The sequence below is a fragment of the Melozone crissalis genome, unplaced genomic scaffold (genome assembly GCF_028551555.1).
Source record: "Melozone crissalis strain CALT ecotype California unplaced genomic scaffold, PUWL_Pcris_2 ptg000045l_1, whole genome shotgun sequence".
NCBI lineage: Eukaryota > Metazoa > Chordata > Aves > Passeriformes > Passerellidae > Melozone > Melozone crissalis.
The window spans coordinates 14582439-14603343 of record NW_026535823.1 but is presented as its reverse complement, the minus strand read 5'-3'; the positions used below and the strand labels follow the sequence as shown (position 1 = coordinate 14603343).

The 20905-nt window shown below is 35.2% G+C and overlaps 1 protein-coding gene across 1 annotated transcript in view; it reads left to right on the top strand.

The window, feature by feature from the left end:
* The first annotated feature begins 450 nt into the window (after positions 1-450).
* Positions 451-20905, top strand: part of LOC128943238 (loricrin-like) — a 41689-nt gene continuing 21234 nt past the window's right edge. Inside the window, exons 1-26 of the mRNA XM_054286113.1 lie at positions 451-472; positions 1241-1285; positions 2245-2286; positions 2444-2485; positions 2990-3028; positions 3717-3752; positions 4393-4431; positions 5066-5083; positions 5640-5675; positions 7115-7156; positions 8084-8113; positions 8345-8380; positions 8690-8731; positions 9342-9377; positions 10945-10986; positions 11599-11634; positions 13349-13381; positions 14862-14894; positions 15163-15189; positions 15318-15359; positions 15700-15735; positions 16060-16107; positions 16700-16729; positions 17874-17912; positions 18554-18595; positions 18799-18840. Of these exons, the coding sequence (XP_054142088.1) occupies positions 470-472; positions 1241-1285; positions 2245-2286; positions 2444-2485; positions 2990-3028; positions 3717-3752; positions 4393-4431; positions 5066-5083; positions 5640-5675; positions 7115-7156; positions 8084-8113; positions 8345-8380; positions 8690-8731; positions 9342-9377; positions 10945-10986; positions 11599-11634; positions 13349-13381; positions 14862-14894; positions 15163-15189; positions 15318-15359; positions 15700-15735; positions 16060-16107; positions 16700-16729; positions 17874-17912; positions 18554-18595; positions 18799-18840 (936 nt within the window). The 5' untranslated portion in view covers positions 451-469. The remainder of the gene's footprint in view (positions 473-1240; positions 1286-2244; positions 2287-2443; positions 2486-2989; positions 3029-3716; positions 3753-4392; positions 4432-5065; positions 5084-5639; positions 5676-7114; positions 7157-8083; positions 8114-8344; positions 8381-8689; positions 8732-9341; positions 9378-10944; positions 10987-11598; positions 11635-13348; positions 13382-14861; positions 14895-15162; positions 15190-15317; positions 15360-15699; positions 15736-16059; positions 16108-16699; positions 16730-17873; positions 17913-18553; positions 18596-18798; positions 18841-20905) is intronic.

Below are 20905 nucleotides of genomic sequence, written 5' to 3'. Positions count from 1 at the left end.
AGTGAATAACTTGGTAATGCTTCCTCTTTTGTTTTTTTCCCCACAGCTTATGATAGAATTGGAATGTAACAAGGTAAGAGCAACTTTTCTTCAATTTCCCAACTTCCAATTACCTCAGTTTTAGAGTTCTTCTTCTAGTCCAGTTGTTTCATGCTTGTAGCATGAAGATTCTATTGTACCATTCAAATTACTTTCCTAGCAAGATGTCATTTATGCTTTCATTTTTTTATTCAGTTTTGAATGTATTTTTATTTTGCATTAGTTAACATCAGTTTGCAAATGAGATTGTTAAAATGTGTAATATACTGTCAGCAATTAAAAACTTGATTTCTTCACTCAGACCATCAATGTGAATTCAGTTGATTTCCTGTTTAAAACAATTTGATATTTTTACACCAGTCAATAAACAGTAACTGGAACCTGTATTCTCTTGCAGCGTGGAGGGACTTACTCAACAGGCCGATGCATCATGGTAAATATTCCTTCTCCAAAGACATTGACACACTGCTAACTGCCCAAGATAATCAAGGCCTAGTCAAAAGTTACTGCTAGACATGTTCTTATCCCCCTTGTAACTCAATTTAATTTTCTTTTTGTTAGTTTATCTTTTTTGATTAAAAATCCAAAACTGTATAAACACCTGTCAGCCTTGTTACCATCTCCTTCTGCAGATTCTCTCTGCTAATCTGTAGTAGCTCTATAATAGAAGTTTTCTTTTTGCTCTTTTCACTCTTTATTCTTAGTGTTTTCTTGCTCTTCAAGATCATTATTTACTTGCCTTCTGCAAATCATGATCTAAATATAAAATATAGCTATTTGATTTTTTTCCTTTGAAAACTTTCACTGGCAGCTCAGTGAAGAAGCCTCTTTTCCTTCTTTGCTTTTTTACAACAAATATGTAAATGATTACATAGTCGTGTTAGTAAAAAGCTTTGATCTGCTTTTTAATGATTGTGGTGGTGTAGATCTCTTCAATGATGCACATCAAGTGTGTGAGGTCAAATAAAAAGGATGCAAGCAGCAGAATTATATTATTTATAACAGCTGGATGGGCACAGTGTTGATTATTTGTCTTGAAAGAGCTTTGAAATAATTTTATTAGTATCAGTGGAATGAAGTAATAGAAAACTACTTTGTGGGTTCTTCCTTTTCCCACCAAGTAGAATTTTCTTTTCTGAAAATCACTTATTTAAAATAATTTTTCAGCAAGATAGTAAATACCAGTCTGGCTTCTTTTCAGGTTGGACCTTCCGGTTCCTCTCAGAGCAGCTATTCAGGCAGTCAGGTATGAGTCCCAAATTCCAGCATTTGTGTGTTTTCCTTCAGTAACCTTGAATGACTAAAATTCTATTACATTTACTGCGCTGAAATATCTTCTTTGCTAGTTAGCCCAGAATGGCAGAGGTGTTTATCCAGCAAACAGTGTGTTTGTACCTGGGCTAAGTTCACTATCTCCACTCTCTTTTACTCAATAGGTTGCTCCAGTTTAATGTCTGTATTGCTTTTAGTACTGGACTATATTTTTCAGTTGAACATTTGGGGCTATCACTGTCTAGTTAGCCTTTTAAAACTTCTGGGGTATGCATGTCTGCATTGTCACCACTTTCACTTCATTCATCACAGCAATGTATACTTGGTTTTTAGTTGATTATCTCCACTACCATTAATATGCCTATTTTCTCTTTAACTCTTAGATACTTTCTGGTGAGTCTCCAGTTTCTTGAATTGAGATTATCAAGGACATATTTCTTACTATTTACTAGTGGTTATATAAATTAGTGAATTATCTGGTAATATTCCATTTCTTCAACATTTACTGCTTGTAATGAATTACCAGATACAGAGAAATACAAATTATTTTGACACATATGCTAACACCTGGTTTTCTTCCTTGTATTTTTTTAATATCTAATATATATTCTTTTGTAAAAGTTGATTTTCTCATCTTGTCATATAACTACTTGAAGTTATTTTTTTTCCAGTAATATTTTGAAAGATTTCATGACCAGTGACAAAGCTGATGAAACTTACATGAAATACAGATGATGTCTCACACTATATTAAAATCATTATATAGGCAGTGCCAGTGAACTTGTAACCTCATTACTTGCTTATCCCTTGCTTGCATATACTCATTGTCAGCTGCACAGCTTTTCATGCCATAAATAGCATGGCATTGGGCTTTTTCTCTCTTACCCCTTTGAGATTTTTATATTAAATAATTGACTTCTGTTTTTATTTCAGGGTGGAGTAGTCTACACAATAAGCAAGAGTGGATGTGGCCCTGTAAGCACTATTTTTACATTTTCTTTTTGTCCCCAGCACAACTATATTCATAGTAACTCCTAGCTTTCAATGACATTATTTAAATAATGTTCATTGGGAGTCTCTGCTACAAATAGAAAATACTGATGAAAAATAACTGGTTTATTTTTTGTCTTAGGGAGGTGCTGCTGGTGCCTATGGTATACATGCCTGCAGAGATGTAAGCTGATTATATACGTTTTTACTGACTGTTTCCTACTGTGCTTCTTAACTCATCTCCTTACTGAAAATTGCATTTGATTCTGTTCTCCAGAGCTACTGAATTCTTCCTAAATATGTTCAGGATAATACTGTTAGCTTGAGGTATTATTCTGAAATTAAATCCCAAAATTAAAAGATGTCACACTGCCAGTTCAAAGCCTAATAATTTATGTCTTAAGGTGTATATGTACAAATAGTTGATACACAATATCACCTAGTAGAAACTCTTAATTTGTTTCCCTACTAAAATGTCAGAATTCTTACTGTGTAATGCTTTTTATCAGGTAAAATTATTTTCTTTGGATATTTTGGAATATTATTAGGGGTTCTTTACAATCTTTGCATATTAATTCTTTAACTAATTTCTATTGTCCATCTCATTTATTTCTTTTTCACATGAAAACTAATTAATAATTAGCAAATTATTGTATAAATAAATACCTGATTTATATTTTTATTTCAGAGTGCATCCTTATCCAGCAGTGGGATTAGTTATGGCCAGGTAACTGTATTTTCCAACATGTTTTTAGCTTCCTAAGGTATTCAAAAGCTAAGCAGTTATGCCCAAATTTACCAAGCAATAATTAGACTTGTGGAAGGGGATAAAGGAAAACTCTCTTCAAATGATTTAGTAATGATCATACCTGAAAATAACTTCATCAGATGAATGACATAGTTGGTGTTTTTTGCTGTATCCTTACTTCTATTTTCCACCAAAATCAATTATATTTATTCTATAAATGGACACCAGTTACTTTTACTATGCTTTTCCAAAAGGCAGTGCTTTGTTTGATGGTTTCTAAGAATTAAAAGGTCTGGGTTGTTTTTTGTTTTTTTTTTTTGTTTTGGGTTAGTGTTTTGGATGAAAGTACAAGAGCTCAATTTTTTTTTCCTACTGATAGATTTTTTTTCCCTACAAACAAACTTCCAATTTGATTAAATATTTGCAGCTTTTATACAGTACTTACTCTGTAAAATTAGCAAAATAATTGGACTTTTTCAAAACAATTTCAAGTAGTTGATTTATTGCAGCTGTTAATTTATTAACTGCCAATACATTAATTTTCTTCTGATTTTACTTTTTTTGGTGCTTCACGACTATCATATTAGTATGATATTCTTGTGGAAAATAGTGCTGTAGTTAATTTGCCATACATTTAAGTAACAAATGAATTCTGTATTTTTTACAGTCTGTCCCTTCAAGCAGTTCAGATTCCAGTAAGAAGGTAAGCACTCCTGTTCAAAGGGAAAAATTCTTAGTTATAACTTGGCATGGCTTCTGTTATTTCAGTCAAGAGATTTCAAGGCTTTAATCCAGATTGATTCATATGATTTGGTTTGGTTCTTAGAGGCTGAAAGGGCTTCTAATGAGAGAACATTAACACAGCAGAAGATACAATTATTGAATTTGGCTTATGTTGGATTTATTTTAAATGAACTCATTATCAAGTCTTTCTCATTTTTTATCATTATACTGAATAAAGACACAATAAATTAATATTCTAATTTGGGGTGGAAAGTTGAGGATCAAAAAAGGGCCCACAGTACAGGCAAGTAGATATGGTACAGGGCAGGAAATCCTGCTTCTGCCTCTACACCTGTGTCATTATGTGGCTTGGGGCAAATAGTTTATCTGCTTATACTCTTGTGTAAACTGTGTATAAATAGTTTGAATAGTCATTCTTTGTTTGGTAATGTGCATCAATTTTTTTATATAAATGCCATTTTATAAAAGGGACCTTCCATGGCATTATTATCAGAGTTTGTAAATTTACATATTTTAGTATTCTTCATTTTTCTGACATATTTAGCAATATATAAATAATCTTTATGGTAAGTAAATAGCTTCCTCTGGTTTCTCCATAGGTAGTGGTCGTTGCCAACAGCAACCCTTTCCCACCTGTGGTAAGCTGTTTTTCTCTACACATTTTCCCTACAAATAACTTTGACCCAAAAAGCTTTCAAATATCAATATTTTTAATTTTAAGAAATATTCCTGGAGACAATTTTTTGGCAGGCAGGATTTACCCTATATGTATAGCTATCTTCAGGGAAGATGTGTTACAAGATAGGTACAAACCTCGTGGTTCTGTGATTGCTGTTAATGCTTTAGGGACAATGGATTAGCTGCAGACACCAGGTCTCTCCATCTATGCAGTCTCTGTGTTCCCACATAGTTTTGATTTTCTGTTTCTATTGCAATTTTCTTCTGTAAGTTTACGTCTATTCTCACTTTTAAATTATTACATTTCCACTCTGCTTACTTGGAACTAAAAGTAAGTTTAGCCTTCAGGTGCTTGAAATGAACTTTTATAATGTAATATTTTATATATGTTGAATTTCTAATAGAACATGTTGTTCTAACTTGAATAAAGGTTAAGATGCATTTATTCATGCCATCTTTTTTATATCATTCTTTCACATTCCACTATGTATTGCATCTGAAATATAAGGGCCCCTTTTCCCTTTCTCTGCTGCAATATTCTGTTTGGGCAAGCCCTTGTGCAAAATAATGAAAGATTTTTCTGTTTCTTTGCAGCGTCACACCTTCCCTCAGGTAAGAATACTTTTTCTTTTGATTCCTATAGGATCATTATAGTTCTTATGGGATCAAACCAGTTGTCTCAGGATGGTGTGTGCTACTCTCTCAAGTTTGTCCCTCATGCCTCAGAATTCAGCAAAAAATGCCTGGATGAGGAAGAGGATCTGTATGGGTTGATGTATGTGCAGTGCAGGTGACAGTGAGACAGATTGGAGGGTGATGATGTCTCAGCTTCCCTCCCCACATTTGGAAACCCCAAGCTGACTGCTAGTGCAGAAAGATGGTGCACATAACCTGTGCTCTGCTGCTCTCCACAGAAGATGTAAGACTAGAAAATTACTTAGGGTAATAAGTAGGGTCAGTCTGCCTCTCCAAAACTTCAGAACTGAGAATAAACTAGCTTAATGCAAGATGTTTAGAACTGGTACACAGTACATCACACATACAACCTTTCCCTTTATTCTCACAAACTAAATACTTCAAATAAGTATTATCTGTTTAAGTGTATTTCATTAAACAAGTCAATTAAATGTGCTATATTATATGTCTTTGTTTCTGGATTTTTTTTCAGAGTTTGGGAAGCTCTGCTACAAGGATCATAGTACAGGTAGACATTTTTTTCTCAATTACACTGGAATTTTCAATGAAGATTTGCCTTAGTAAATTAAGTAATAATTCCTCTCTTAGGGAACACATAAGTTCCCTAAGGATAGCTTAGGGAATAAGCTAACTTAGATGTATAACTTAGAGATGTCCACAAACTACAGTGGTGGGTTAGGGCATTTCTGTGACTACAGCAAAGGGGATATCTTAACTGGTTGCTGAATAAAGACTATTGCAGCTGTTTTCTACACATAAAAATTTTAAAACCTCTGTATGCAGATTCCATTGTGCTCTCAAAATTGGCAAAATTTGACCGTCTCAATCAGCTCAAGAAGGAGGATGGAATTCCAGAACTAAAGCTGAATGTTACTCGGTATAAAATCAAATATAAATTGCAACCTGCACAGTTCCATTTTTATTTAAACAGTCCATTTTTTAATGGAAACACCCAACTCAGAATTACATTTTTTAAATCCTGCTGTTAGTGCCCAGGTGAACTGTTGCATTTGTAATGTTGTTTCTTGACAATCAGGCACTTGGAAAATTGATTGCAGTCTAATCTCACTACAAGCATGATTATAAAGTATTATGAATACCATTCAGACATATTTTTTGGGTTGTTTGTAATTTTAGCATCTGTCCCACTCTTAGTCAGTCCATTAGATGCCAGTCCATCAGACTACAACAACTAATTCTCACTTTCATTGAAAGATCAGTAGCAGGATACCCCAGCTGAAATTTGTCTTTCCAAAACCATTGCTTTCAAAATGTACAACATTATTTTCTTCCATGACTTGTGGTGAATGCTGGCAAAGAAAGGAATATGATTTCCTTGTTATTTTATTTCTGACTTTAAATGTACAGTGTTTTGATTACACAGGCTAACTGTTTTCAAAGTGTAAATATAAACAATACAACAATACAACAATATAAACAATATTCCTCTCATAATCTACATATTTTCTTGGAATAAAAATATTTTCTGCAGTGGTTTCTCCTCATTGTAACTGTGGATTTTTCAATTTTTGTTTAGGCAGAGCCTTTGTCAAAAATTTGTTGTGCTTATTAATGAAAAGAAATCAGTCATTATGTGAATACAAATAGATATGGGTTTAAGGCAATTTGTGAGGTACATTTGAAAGGCAGAATTATTAAAACTCACTTCAAATACCACAATATGACACAAAGATGTATTATAAAATTAATTTTCATTAAGAAAATCATATCAAGATATATAAATACTTTTAACATTTCATTTGTGTAGGAGTTTTAGATACCTTTTCTAGCACATGGAGACAGCATAGAGTAAGAAAAAGTGTAATGAACTCTTTGTAGCCTTCAAACTGTCTAGTAGGTAGAAGGACAGAGTTGCTTCTTGAACTGGCTTCATGCATAAGCAATTCCTCTTAAAAATAAATAATCTTTTTTTTTGTTCCTATGTAGAGTGGACAAAAACAGCAAACCAGCAGCAGTACTTATATTCATGTAAGTAAACTTAAAAAGTGTTATAAACATTCCTATAGACTTCACTAAAACAGGGGCAGCACAACTTACGAATAAATTATTTTCTGTGTTTAAACATGGATTTCACAGGTGCAGGTATTTCTATTTCCCAGGCTTTTGTTCATGAAAATGCCATCTGATATTGGTATTCAAATTATTTTGGTTTTGATGCTCACAAATGCATTTCTATGTGTGATGGGTTGGCATGAAATGAGCGTATTCCACTAAGAGCATAAGGGTCAAGGCCCTGAGAGGAAGCGATTCCAGGCTCATTACCACCAGCCCCATACTGATAGATTCAGAGCCCATGCATATTAGACCTCAAATTCGAAAAGTTGTAAAGGGTAGTTGCTGAGCCATATCAAAAATGATGAAAAATCATAATCATGGAACTATGTGCAATGCCTTCCAGCATTGCTTAAAGCCATGAAGAAAAAGCTACTTGTGTGGAAAAAAAAAGTGAGGGAATTCTAGAAAATACTCACACAATGGCATCATAAATTATTGCAAACTAAAACTTGAGAATATTCATCGTATGAACTCAAGAATAAAGGCTCTTTAGGTCTTACTCCTCTTGGGGGCTGGGGGTAGGAGGGATGCAAAAGTCCATCAATATTCTCTGTAGCACTACCTGCAACTAGAAAACTGTTTCAAAAGGGTAGCTATGGGATTTAGGGATCAGGGCCACAGGAAGGCTACTAGTCAACATCAAGAGTATTCAATACGCACAAGGTTGGCAGTCATGGCTTCTGATGAGAATAGGACAATCTATTTCAGGGCTGTTAGCATACTGCTCTGTGTCCTTTGTGCTTTTTTGAGAAATCCCCACAGAGCTTCCTTCCTAGAAACATCATGCTCTTTAAAAAAGGCTCCTTGTCCAAGTGGTAATTATCTCCTCTTTGTTTAAAGGGCTCCCAAGGCAGCCAGTCCTATGGCCAGGTGAGACTTTGTTGCTGAAATGTGTTGAGCTTTTCTGTAGGAGCCGCTCTTGTTTTTTTTACCTTACTAATGTTTTTGAGTGGTCCATGTGTTTAGTTTGTACCACTGAAATACCATGAATCAAAAAATAACATAATACAGAGGAGCTTTAAGAGGAAGTGGATATTTCTGTTACTGCTGTAGTAAAACAAAATAACTTTGTTAATAAATGACTTCTTACCTTCCTTACAGGGCTACAGACCCCAAGGTGGCAGTTCCTATGGCCTGGTAAGCATCAGTCAGAATAGAGCATGTCAGAATTGGCACTATAAAGGCACTTAGCAAACCCTCAGAATTTAAACTTTAAAGGACATTTACTCTGAAAGTGTCAATCCTCACTCAACATCTATGCAAGTGCTACTCATTGATCTGGAATCCCAGTGTGTGAAATCATCACTCAGCATCCTCAGGAGGGCCAGGAGATGCTTGGCTCTGCACTCTGCCCTGCATGGCTTTAGGATGTAGTTGCTTGCTGTTGCTAATGCAGGCTGGACCCCTTACTGAAAGGGAAGTAACCAAATGGTTTCCTTGTCTTAGGGTGGACCAAGTTTCTCAGGTGGCAGCAGCTCCTATGGCCAGGTAAGCAAACTGGCTGCTCTGTAGAAAGTTCTTCACTGATCTCTCTGAGACTGGCATGACTGGAAGACTTTTGAGAGTAGTGTTTCCCTTGGCAGTCTGTGGGCCAATTTGGGCCACAGCTTCTGCAGAGAATAAGAAAATGTGCTGCACAGATGCACAGCTGTTAGCACACTGCTCTGTGTCCTCTGGCACAGGAAGAACCTTTTAGGGAATCCCACATGCAGCTGTTATTGCCATAGATATCATGCTGTAGAAAGAAGCCTCTGCCAAGGTGGTAATTATCTTCTCTTTATTTAAAGGGCTCCCAAGGCAGCCAGTCCTATGGCCAGGTGAGACTTTGTTGCTGAAATGTGTTGAGCTTTTCTGTAGGAGCCTGTCCTGCAGCCATGGGCTTTGGGACATGGGTGGTTTTTTCCTTCAGGGTGTTTCTGAGTGGTTCTTGACTTTGGTTTGTGCCACTGAAATACCATGAGGGGAAAAGTAACATAGGTGAGAGGAACCTTTAATGGAAATGGGCTTTTCCCTCTGGTATTCTGTGATTCTGCTTCTTCTGTGCTGGGACTACACTTACACAGCTCTTTTTACAACTGACTCTGTGCCTTTCTTACAGGGTTCTCAGCCTCAAGGTGGCAGCTCCTATGGGCAGGTAAATGTTAGTTGGAATAGAACATTTGAGAAAGTGAAGTGCCATTGCCCTGAAAAGTTAACAAATTTTAAAATATTCTTTCTTCAATTCACATTAAATTCTTAACCAATGTATTTCTGAATCCATTTCAATGGGTTTTTTTGAACATGACCATTGTGTTTTTCATAGATATATGCATGAATCCTAGATTTCTGCTGCTATCTTATCTTTTCCACAGGTGTGGAACTTTATAAATTTATCGTAGAAATAGTCTATTTGATGCTGTTCTCATTGCAATTGATGGTATAATACAAACTTATTGTCAGTTCTTTGCTGTCTGCTTTGCTGTCAGTAGAGAAGTAGCGTTGAGAAATTAAAGAACCTTGAGTCAGATTTTCAGCTGAATGAAGAATTTATTTTGGAGCCTGCAACTAATGAATGTTGACCTCCCTTCACAGTTTTTATGTACAATAAAGCAGCCGTAAGATAGCTATGGGTTTTGTCAGGATCTCTATGTCAGATAGCAAAAATAAACAGCATACTTCAAATACTTTTTGGTAATTCCTGTCTTCATAAACCTGCCAGGCAGCTGTGGAGCAGGTCTGCAGGTACATGAAACAACTGCACTTTTTCAAGATTATATTAAAGGCAGATTACAACAGCAAATTATAACCACAGTAATTTTATATTAATGAGAATTTTTTTAAAAAATACAGTCATCCCTGGTTAATTCATTTGACCTGCTACTTTGAATTGCATTGTTTTGTTTCCATTTTATGAAGCTATATTTTTTCTAAGATTGTCTTAATTTTTTAAAATTACTTTTCACCTTAATTTTCTCTCAGATGAAGGGAATTATGCAATTGGGGCCAATGGAAAATACAAATACATTAAACTAATATTCACTTATTATTCAGCATTAGCCATCCAAGCCCAGTGTCTGAAAAAAAGAAGGAAAAGTAAACATAATAAGAAAATGTTTTGTCCCTTCCTGAAAAACTCTCGTAAGATCAGAGTACTATCTGAGACAGATGTAAAATTACCCTATGATTGTCATTCAATAAACAGTGTGATCACTTATTTCTCCAGAATAAGAAATATCAAAATAAGTCTAGTTAATCAGTAGAGTCTGTACATTCTCTTATTCTGTGTTCTTACCCTAAAAGTAGACATTAGAGAGGCAACAGCTTCACAAATATAGTAACTGTGAATCAATCATTCATTTCACACAGGGGTACCAGCCTCAAGGTAGCAGTTCCTATGGCCAGGTAAGCATCAGTCAGTCACCAGTCAGAATACAGCACTTCAGAATTGGCACTATAAAGGCACTTAGCAAACCCTCAGAATTTGAACTTTAAAGGACATTTACTCTGAAAGTGTCAATCCTCACTCAACATCTATGCAAGTGCTACTCATTGATCTGGAATCCCAGTGTGTGAAATCATCACTCAGCATCCTCAGGAGGGCCAGGAGATGCTTGGCTCTGCACTCTGCCCTGCATGGCTTTAGGATGTAGTTGCTTGCTGTTGCTAATGCAGGCTGGACCCCTTACTGAAAGGGAAGTAACCAAATGGTTTCCTTGTCTTAGGGTGGACCAAGTTTCTCAGGTGGCAGCAGCTCCTATGGCCAGGTAAGCAAACTGGCTGCTCTGTAGAAAGTTCTTCACTGATCTCTCTGAGACTGGCATGACTGGAAGACTTTTGAGAGTAGTGTTTCCCTTGGCAGTCTGTGGGCCAATTTGGGCCACAGCTTCTGCAGAGAATAAGAAAATGTGCTGCACAGGTGCACAGCTGTTAGCACACTGCTCTGTGTCCTCTGGCACAGGAAGAACCTTTTAGGGAATCCCACATGCAGCTGTTATTGCCATAGATATCATGCTGTAGAAAGAAGCCTCTTTGCCAAGGTGGTAATTATCTTCTCTTTATTTAAAGGGCTCCCAAGGCAGCCAGTCCTATGGCCAGGTGAGACTTTGTTGCTGAAATGTGTTGAGCTTTTCTGTAGGAGCCTGTCCTGCAGCCATGGGCTTTGGGACATGGGTGGTTTTTTCCTTCAGGGTGTTTCTGAGTGGTTCTTGACTTTGGTTTGTGCCACTGAAATACCATGAGGGGAAAAGTAACATAGGTGAGAGGAACCTTTAATGGAAATGGGCTTTTCCCTCTGGTATTCTGTGATTCTGCTTCTTCTGTGCTGGGACTACACTTACACAGCTCTTTTTACAACTGACTCTGTGCCTTTCTTACAGGGTTCTCAGCCTCAAGGTGGCAGCTCCTATGGGCAGGTAAGCATCACTCAGTCATTAGTCATTATTCAGCATCTATGTGATGCTCCCATATATGTATTGAGAATCCAGTGGTTTCTAACTTGAAACAATGTAGTAAGTATCTCTATAGAATTAAGTCCTGTGAACTGTTTTTCATATGGCTTTGGCAACAATTGGCTCACTGAAGCTGCACTTTTCCCTGTAGAAAGGAGTGCGTTCAGCTCTCAGCTTTCTGATGCACTTTGTTATTAAACATTCTTAGTATTTTACCAAATAATTTAGAGTTGGATATAGCTGGTCTTCTACCTTTGAAGCAGCCTGGCAGCTAAAGCCCTTGAAAATTTCCATCTGTGTTTGAAATGAGAAGAGAGAATGAGAATATTTGGATCATGAGCTGCTCTTTTTCTTTTCCCCAGCAGGGTGGATCTGCAGCTTATTTTGGCAGCAGTGGTTGTGGACAAGTAAGACTTTTTCTCCAAACTATTTGAAAACTAGACCCAGCTTTCTTTGCAATACTAACATGTTTTTAATATTTTTTATAATTTTTGTAGTTTGAAATCTATTGTTTTCATTGTTGCATGAACTCGTCTATCACAGAAGTCAAGAAAGGCTGATATTGATGGGCAATGTAACCAATATGAAGTGGCTGCTTCCATTCAGAGTTACACAGGGAAAACAAACAAGTGATTAATCTGTCTACTCATTGAATATATAAAGTCTTTGCTTGGGAATTTTTGGATGTTGCTCCATTTATTTTCTAGAAAAAAGAACAGGAATAGAGAGTGGCTGAAATGGAGCAATAATTACATTAGTAGTTTTCATCCTGGTTCCATTTTAACTTGTCTATGTCTACAGTGGTGTAAAAACAATATATTCAGTGATGAGATCCCAGGGGAAAGGATCATGGATGAGGCCAATAGTAAATATACATTTAAATAAATATATTGAGCAAAGCAACCAGAATGAGAGATAATCAGAGATACAGACATTTTAAGCAGTATTTAGCAGAAATACTAGGATTAATGTAAGTTAGGCATGAATGGAAATGCCTCTGAAAGCATCATAAGGAGCAGTACAGCAAGGACACTGTTACCAGCAATGGAAGTGATAAACACTGCAGAATATGTTATTTCCACTAAGCTGTGTCACAGGTTGACTTATCAAGAAAAGACCTGTACTGTAATAATGGGAGGGTGACAACCAGGGTAGAACCTTTTCTGTGTACTGTTCCTCATACTCTTATCACAAAATATACTCAAAACAGTCAAAGGATGGCTCTGAGCAGAAACCTTGCCTAAAATCCATGGTGGTGAATCTAGCAAGAGATTGATGGCCACATTTAGATAGATGGTCACCCAACAGTAACAGTTACTTCCAAAAAATCCCCACCCAGTTCTTCTTTACCAATCAAGAGGAGATCAAAGGATCATCCCAATCAAGGAATAATACAGAGAGACATCAATTACCACCCTACTGCTTCTACTGCTTTCCATGTAGCTCAAAAGTTTTCCTTTGATCATCTGTTTGAAAGTGTCTTGATGTTTGTATAGGGGTATGAGAGTGATAGAAGATAAAGCCACACACTTATAAGGTTAAGTAAAACTAAACTCACCCTCTGTAAAGTTATATGTTGAATTTTGTTACACTAATTCTCACATAGGAAATTTTAAGGAAATTAATTACTTTGCAAGAAAAATGGCATTTACTTTTTTGTCTGGTTGGTTTTTGACAGGGTTCCTCCTATGATAGCAACCCCTGCCACCAGGTAAATGGACTTTTATTTTAAGATGCATCCGAAATTAGTTTTGCCACTAACTCAAATAGTCCCAAATTCAGATTCATATTGCACAAATCCATGTAATCTTACAAATTTTGAGATTAGAACTCACTGTCTTCCTATACACAGGAGTATCACAGGGACTTTGGAGCCTTTTTTGCCCCTTTTTCCTAGCATTATATTTTGAAATGTCTAATTAAATAGGACATTAAGGCCAGATTCTGGGAAGAAGAAGTCTGCTTCAGAGTTACTTAACTGGCATGACTTAAATCAGGGCTGGAGCTCACCAGCCTCTCTTTTCCTATCAAAAGCCAGAAAATAATTTAGGACTTCACCTGAAGTCCCTGAAAAAAAGATTGTGCAGTGAACTTGTGTATCTACATGTGTATATGTTGCAAGTTCACGTGTTGGAGCTCTACAAACCACCAGCCTAAAAGATGTCACATATTTTTAACGAAGTCATACTTGTGATGCTAAAAATTAGGCAGAAAATGGCAACAGATTATTTCCTTTTTATTCACAATATTTCTTTTGATTCTTGCTGAGTTGTCACAAGAAACAGAAAAATTGTATAGATTGCTTCAACAAATACTGTGGTTTAGCAATATATATATAAATATATACTATTTTTATAAATATGCAAACAACATAGATGTTGATACAATGTATTATTATTATGTGGTACAGTATATACAATGCATTGTGTGTAATAAATTATTATAACTTGATAGAATTATATATTTAATAGGTATATATTTTATAATAGCTTTTTTTTTAAGAGGACCTATTTCTTTTTAAGACTTAAGAAAATGGTTAAATTTTGTTCTGAAATCTTCTAGAATATTGAAAGATGATACTTTTAATTTCATTTTTCTCTGACTGTTCTGAATGAAGCCTCAGTCTCATTTTAGTGAATAGCAAATATCCCAGTCACTTAAATAATTCAGTATTTCACTGTTCTTATTATGCACTTTTGACACTAATACTTCTACAAATGTGTCTCCTGATTTCACTGGAAGGAGTTACATTCCTCTTCTAAAGAGGGCACATTGAAATATACTGAGTGTTTTATTGAAAACCTTTTCCTCAAGGCCACTGTATCTCACAGCTCACAGCTTCCTGTATAATAATGCTACTGAGAGAATTTGTATAAATTAATTCCATTTGTATAAATTAGGTTTTCTGTAAGAGAAAAGAAAAAAGATATATTCTGTAGAAAGTGTTCAGAATGGAGCTCATCTGTGCACTAGACATTACTTAAAGTTACATGTTTGAGGTTCCTTGATTTATGTCTCATCTAGTATTTACCATTGCATTACTGGCAATTTATGCTTGTTACATTAGAAATTACATCCATATTGCATATCTCCTCTGCTTCTTACTCTTCCTAAGGAAGTATCATAGCTTTCATCAAAAATATTCCATGGTCAAACAGTGAGTGTCTAAAGCCATTTTGTCTGCTTTACAGGGTGGATCACAGGGTGGATCACAGGGTGGTCAGGTAGGTAGATCTTTATTTTCCATTGGTAAAAACATTTAAAGCAATTCTAATCCACAGTACAGTTTTCTTACACATGGGGATATAGACTCTTGCAGAGTCTCTCCATGTCCAGTCTGTAACTCATTCTCTGCAAACATACTTCTTATCAGCCCTGAAATTCCACTTACATAAAATTGGAAGTTACATAGAATTTCCATAGAACTCAGCAACATAGGACAGCTGTATTCAGCTCTCCAGCATTATGACTGCTGCTGTTTTGTTTTCACAGGGTGATTCGTACTATGGTGGTAGCCAAGTAAGTATTGCCTCCCACCAAGGTGTTATGACGGTTTTAACTTCTATGATGACTGATCAGTATCTGATGGGCAATATGGTGATGGAAATGATGTTAATTCTAATTATTTTGTTGTTGTTTTTTTTTAGCAGAGTGGATCATCATCCTCCCAAAATTATGGTGACAACCAGGTAGGCAGACCTTGATTTTCTCCTGGTAAGAATTTTTATAATGTTTGACAATTTATCCAAATATCTTGAAAATTGTATTTGTTCAAAGGAATTCTAGGCAATTGTTTATTCCAGCTTTACAGCCTCTGAACCAAATCACAGTTTCTTCTGAAGTAGAGTTTATATTTGTTTGTTTTATAGGATGGATCCTACTCACAAAACTATGGTGGTGGCCAAGTAAGTAATACTGTATTTCACTACTTATACATCACTTCATATAAACTTTAGCCTCTGCTCAAAATCAGGTTTTCTGTATTGTAGCTTTCTCCAATTTTGATTGAGTTTTTTGTTTGTTTTAAAGGGTGGATCATCCTCAGACACCTATTATGATAATCAAGTAAGTAGTTTTTTCTCCTAGTTACATAATATTATAGTCCCTACATCAACTAAAAGATCTAATAAAACATAATTGTTTCAGTGATTTCTGTGATTTGGATTTGTTTTATTGGGTTTTTTTCTTTACTGAGGATTGGAATATTTTCTGTCAGCCACTATTGCAGCTATGGGTTTGGCTCCTTTTCTTTGTATACAGATCCTAATTTAATTTAACTCAGCTTCTTCCTTGCATGAGCATCTCTTTTGTTGTGTAGAATAAACATGAAAGGGTATTTGTAGCAATTCATTTTTGTAAGGAAATAACTGGTATCTGATGTTCTTCTAGGAGTCACAAGATTCCTCATATGATAGTAATCCCAACGCCTGTGATGATGTGAGTATGCTTTCGCTAACATATTTTCATCACAATATTTTTCATGTAGATTAGAAAATATTGCTCTGCTAGATGCAGTCTTTGGAGCAGAATGATCCAGAAAGAATGCTGAGTTTCCACACTAACAGCTGTTTCAGCAACTGCCCCTTCTCTTGCTGAAAATTGTCACTATATGTTTACAGATACAGTTAATGCTTTTAAATGCATTTAACTGGATGAAATGAAATATGAAAAAAATAATTTAATGGCTTTGCAGAAACAGATATTTTTCTCAAAATCTAAGGATACATTTTACATTAATTTAAAAAAAAAACCTGCAAGAAAATCTTTAAATACATACAATGAATGCAAGAAGAAGGGACAGATATTCCACTGCTTTTCATGTTACATTTGTACCGTACTAAGGTTGTTATTACAGTGTTTTTCCGACTGCAATGGTAGAATTTCAAACTAATTTAGACAAAGCTGTGGAGAATGGGAGCAAAAGTTATTTTTGTTATGTCTGTATGCAATATCAGAAACAATTTATTTTCTTTAGGCTTGCTTTATTTAAATAATTCTTTAAAAAATGAAATAATATATTCTTTTCCAGAATGACACTACCTACAGTGCCAATAGTCAGGTAAGTACTTTGTTTGTTCTATAGTGTTCAAATCCTAATGATTAATGACAATGTTAGTAACTAAACACTTCTATATTAGACCTGTGCACCTTTATTATATGATTGCTTTATACTACCCTTCAAAAAGTTAATTATTTCTCTGTACTCAAGGCTGCTGCACAATTATTTCAAATGACACAATACTTCTAAGAATATATACTAATATATTTTCTTCATAATATGTCCACTTTGGCTGGATAATTTGGGCATTAATCACCTGTGTACATGAGGCATGTAGCCATGTCAAGCTTTTCTCACTTACTCAGATTTAATGTCACTTACATGCTGCTGTTGTAAAGTAACATTTTTGCCTGGTATTTCCCAGTATTACTCTCTTTGTCAAGACTTTCCCTCTGTCCTACAAGCAGAAACAGTGATTACCATGAATAGATTGTGACCAAGCAAATGCAGTGTTGTGTAAATAAGTTATGTGTAAATAAATTACATTTTCTCTACTCGTTTCTGTTCCCAGAAAAGCTGTTTCCATTCATCACAGCCTCTTTTTATTTTACTGCCATCTAGAGTAACCTTCTGTCATCAGCTACTCGTCTCTTTAGTTCTCAGCCATTCACTATTCTGCTTCATTGTTTTCCCTGGTTTTCCTCTTGAATTCATTGCATTAGGTTCAATTAAAAATGTTCTGAAAAAAATTCCTTCATCAGCAAGCCCTGTTTAGCAGCCTCCTCACTTCCTCCTTAGTACAAGAAATATGTTAGTATTCCCTTGGTTATCTCTATCCAGTCTGTATGGCTGGACTGCTTTGTAAAATAGTTGGCATCTAAAGCCTTTCACAAAGAAGGATGGGGAATGCTAAAAAGTAAAAAAAAAGAGAGAGAGAAAGGATCCTTATACAAATTGTGTACTAAACTAGAGTGGTTCAGCTGAGGGATGAGGGAGACTCCCCCAAGCAGGAACTTCTGTTGAAAGAGATAAACTGAAAACAGACAAAGAATATGCTTTTAAAGAATCTTACTGCTAATAAAACAAAATCTCTGGACATCTTCCTTTTCCAAATATCACCCTAACAAGTAGTAGATTTTAGTTAAGTATTTAGTGTAGACATCTACAGCTATAAAGTACTAACAGTCTTGTGGCTCCTTTGCAGCGTTCTGGTTGTGCAAAGAAGAAAGTTGTTGTTGCCCGAGTAAGTAACACTTTTCTTCTTTTACTTTTTGCCTGTTTGTAGGATTTTAGACCTAACTATACCTAACGTGTCTTAAATATACCTAATTTTTCCCTAATCATGTTTATAGTAGTGAATATCTTCCTGCATGAGGGAAAAGGAAAATAAAATTACTTGGGTATTTGTTCTTTGGATGAATCTCTTTAAAGAAAGTATATATATATGAGAAAAAAAAAGAAAAAGACATGAAAATCATGCTTTGAAGTATAGCCTAGCTCTAATTCCTGTTCTTCATTAAGCACATACAGATTTGGTCCAAGCTAAAGTTAAAATAAATGAGTATCATACAAACAAAGGACAGCTAACATTTTAGCTGAAGAAAGATAGAATAATAAGTAAGGAACAATAAAATTTCCTATTTTATTATGCTCATAATAGGAGATACAGATATCTGTACTGTATAGTTGCAAGCCAGACTCAGTAGTAGCCTTATAAAAATTGTAAGCAAATAGTCTTTTATTTTATAATAATGCATTCCTACTCAATGCACACAATAACAGGTCTAGTGCTCTTATAAATAAATAATATGGAAAGAAAAAAAGACCTATCGGTGATCACAGAATTTTCATCTCCTCATTGTAAATGTTATTATTCTTTTGCAGGACACATCACATGTTCTAAGCAGAAGAGCCTATGATGTACAGGTAAACTATTCCTGTCCCTTTTTTTGAACAACTGCTGGTAGTAGTAAGCTTCTAGCTCCTTGTGTATTACCTACAAAAAAAGAGAAAGATCTAATGTCCACAAAAAACAACTAATTCTCTTAGGGTTAGGTCTTTCTTCCCAAATAGAACTATGTATTTTATTTTATTACCCTTACAGATATGAGTCTTTTTTTTCTTCACAGAATGCCTCTTCTCCTTCAAACGGCAGCCACTCTGACATGCAGGTAATAATGTACTGTCAACTGCATAATATCAAGGGGACTTCTGATAAACTATAGATCCTTTTGAAAGTTAGGTTCCAGTAATTTTTTTTGTGCTGAAGGATGCTATTTTGATTTGACAGCATTTCCCTATAATGTTGTAATTTTGCACAGTTGTAAATAATGATATTAGGCTCAGAAAATACAGTTTCTTCTGTTCCTTCACCCCACTAACCAGGTAAGAATTGCAGGTGTTTCTTTACATAACATTTTGTAAAATTAGTCTGAAAAGCTACAAACTACTTATTTTCAGATTCTTATTTTAGAAACATCCTTGCATTCTTCATTGCAATGGTCATACATATAATTGTTTTGCTTTGCATTTGGTAAGGTACATTTTAGGGATTGCATACTTCTGTTACAAAATTAGGTCCAACTTTCATGTTCTGTAGGATATACAGAATATATGCTGTAGCAGTGCTTATATTAGAAAATTATGTGAAATTTAACTGATCCAGAGTGGCACCTTGTTCTGTTTTTCTTAATATCTTGGATTGCTACCCGTCCTAGGGGTTTGAAATCCTGCTACACCAGCATTATGTAGATTTAACAGTAGCATAGTCCTCTGTCTCAGAGAGTTTGGAGTTTAAATCAGCATTGCAGACAATCTCTGAGCTCTGGAAGGTAAGAGTTTTCTTAATTAGTTTCCCTTATGCCCATTTTCTGTGAATTTTATTAAGTTGCTTAATTAGGTTTCATCCTAATTTATATTTTTACAAAAATCCAACAGGTTATGTTAATTGGTGCAGGAAGTAATAGAGTTTGTAATAGTGTTTCTCACTACCTAGTTTTGTACTTTACATTCTAATAGAATGCTTTCATAAAATATAATTGTTTTTTTCACAGGGCGGATCATTTATTGCAACCAGTGGATCAAGTAATCAGGTCAGGATTTTCCTTATTTTTAACTGGTCTTCTTCAGATAGATTCCTATTAATTAAACTAATTAAATTCAGAAATCAGAGTTTAAGTAGTTTTACATGGAAGATTGGTGATGATATGCATTAATTTGTAAATGAAGTGGCCCTATTCATATTAAATTTATCAGAAATGGCTCTCTGAAATAACATTTTAGCACTATTTCAACATAACATGTGTTTTACTAGTGATAGCATAATGGGATTCTCCTGACTGCCTTATACTTCTTTCTTGCTGAGGCATCTGTCATTGGGACATCCCACTGGGAGATGCATTATCAGCCTGACTTCCAAAGCAAATGTTAACAGTACACATCTGTGCTGTCCCCTCATTTGTTCTAGGTACAGAAGTCATACCTTCTTTATAGTCTCACAGACTTTCTTCCCCTAAACAGTTTTGCAACTGAAATAAGATTTTATTTTAAATTTTCACAAAGCAATAATTGGGGGTTTTTTTGGTTTTTTTTTTAATTTGTAGGGTGGTTGCATTTGTCCTGATGGAAGCAGTGGTCATAGACCGGTAACTATATTTCTGAGTTTATACTTCCTTCTACATAATGGAGTGCTTTGAATCAATCACCTGTAAATATGGCCAGTTGGTTAACACTAAATATTAATGGTCATTTCCTTAATATGAGTACAACCATATACAATTAAATGAAAGAATAAGTTCCACTTAACTTCATAATTACCATTTGACCACTAATTTTCTGTAACTGTTCTCGGTGATCCACATGCTCTGTCACTTAACTATTATGTGCCAATTATTCATTGTGTTCAAAAACCAGTCAATATACTTTGCAGTAACCACAGTTCTTAGTTACATCCAGCTTAGTTTCCTTGTATTTCTCACTGGTGCAATAAAATGCTATGAATAAAAATATCAAAATTTGATACGTATTTCAAGATATAATCTCTTAAATTAACATTTAAACTGATCCTTCCTATAAAGAGAATAATTGAAATTTCAATGTCAGCTGCACTGGATAAACTTTCCTCTTAAGCAATGCCTCAAGTCCAGGAAAAAGGCCAAGGAATGTGTTGATGTGGACATTATAGACTAGCTCTACCAGGCTCCTGGCTTTTAAAGTCACCTTGGATTTTAAAGTAAC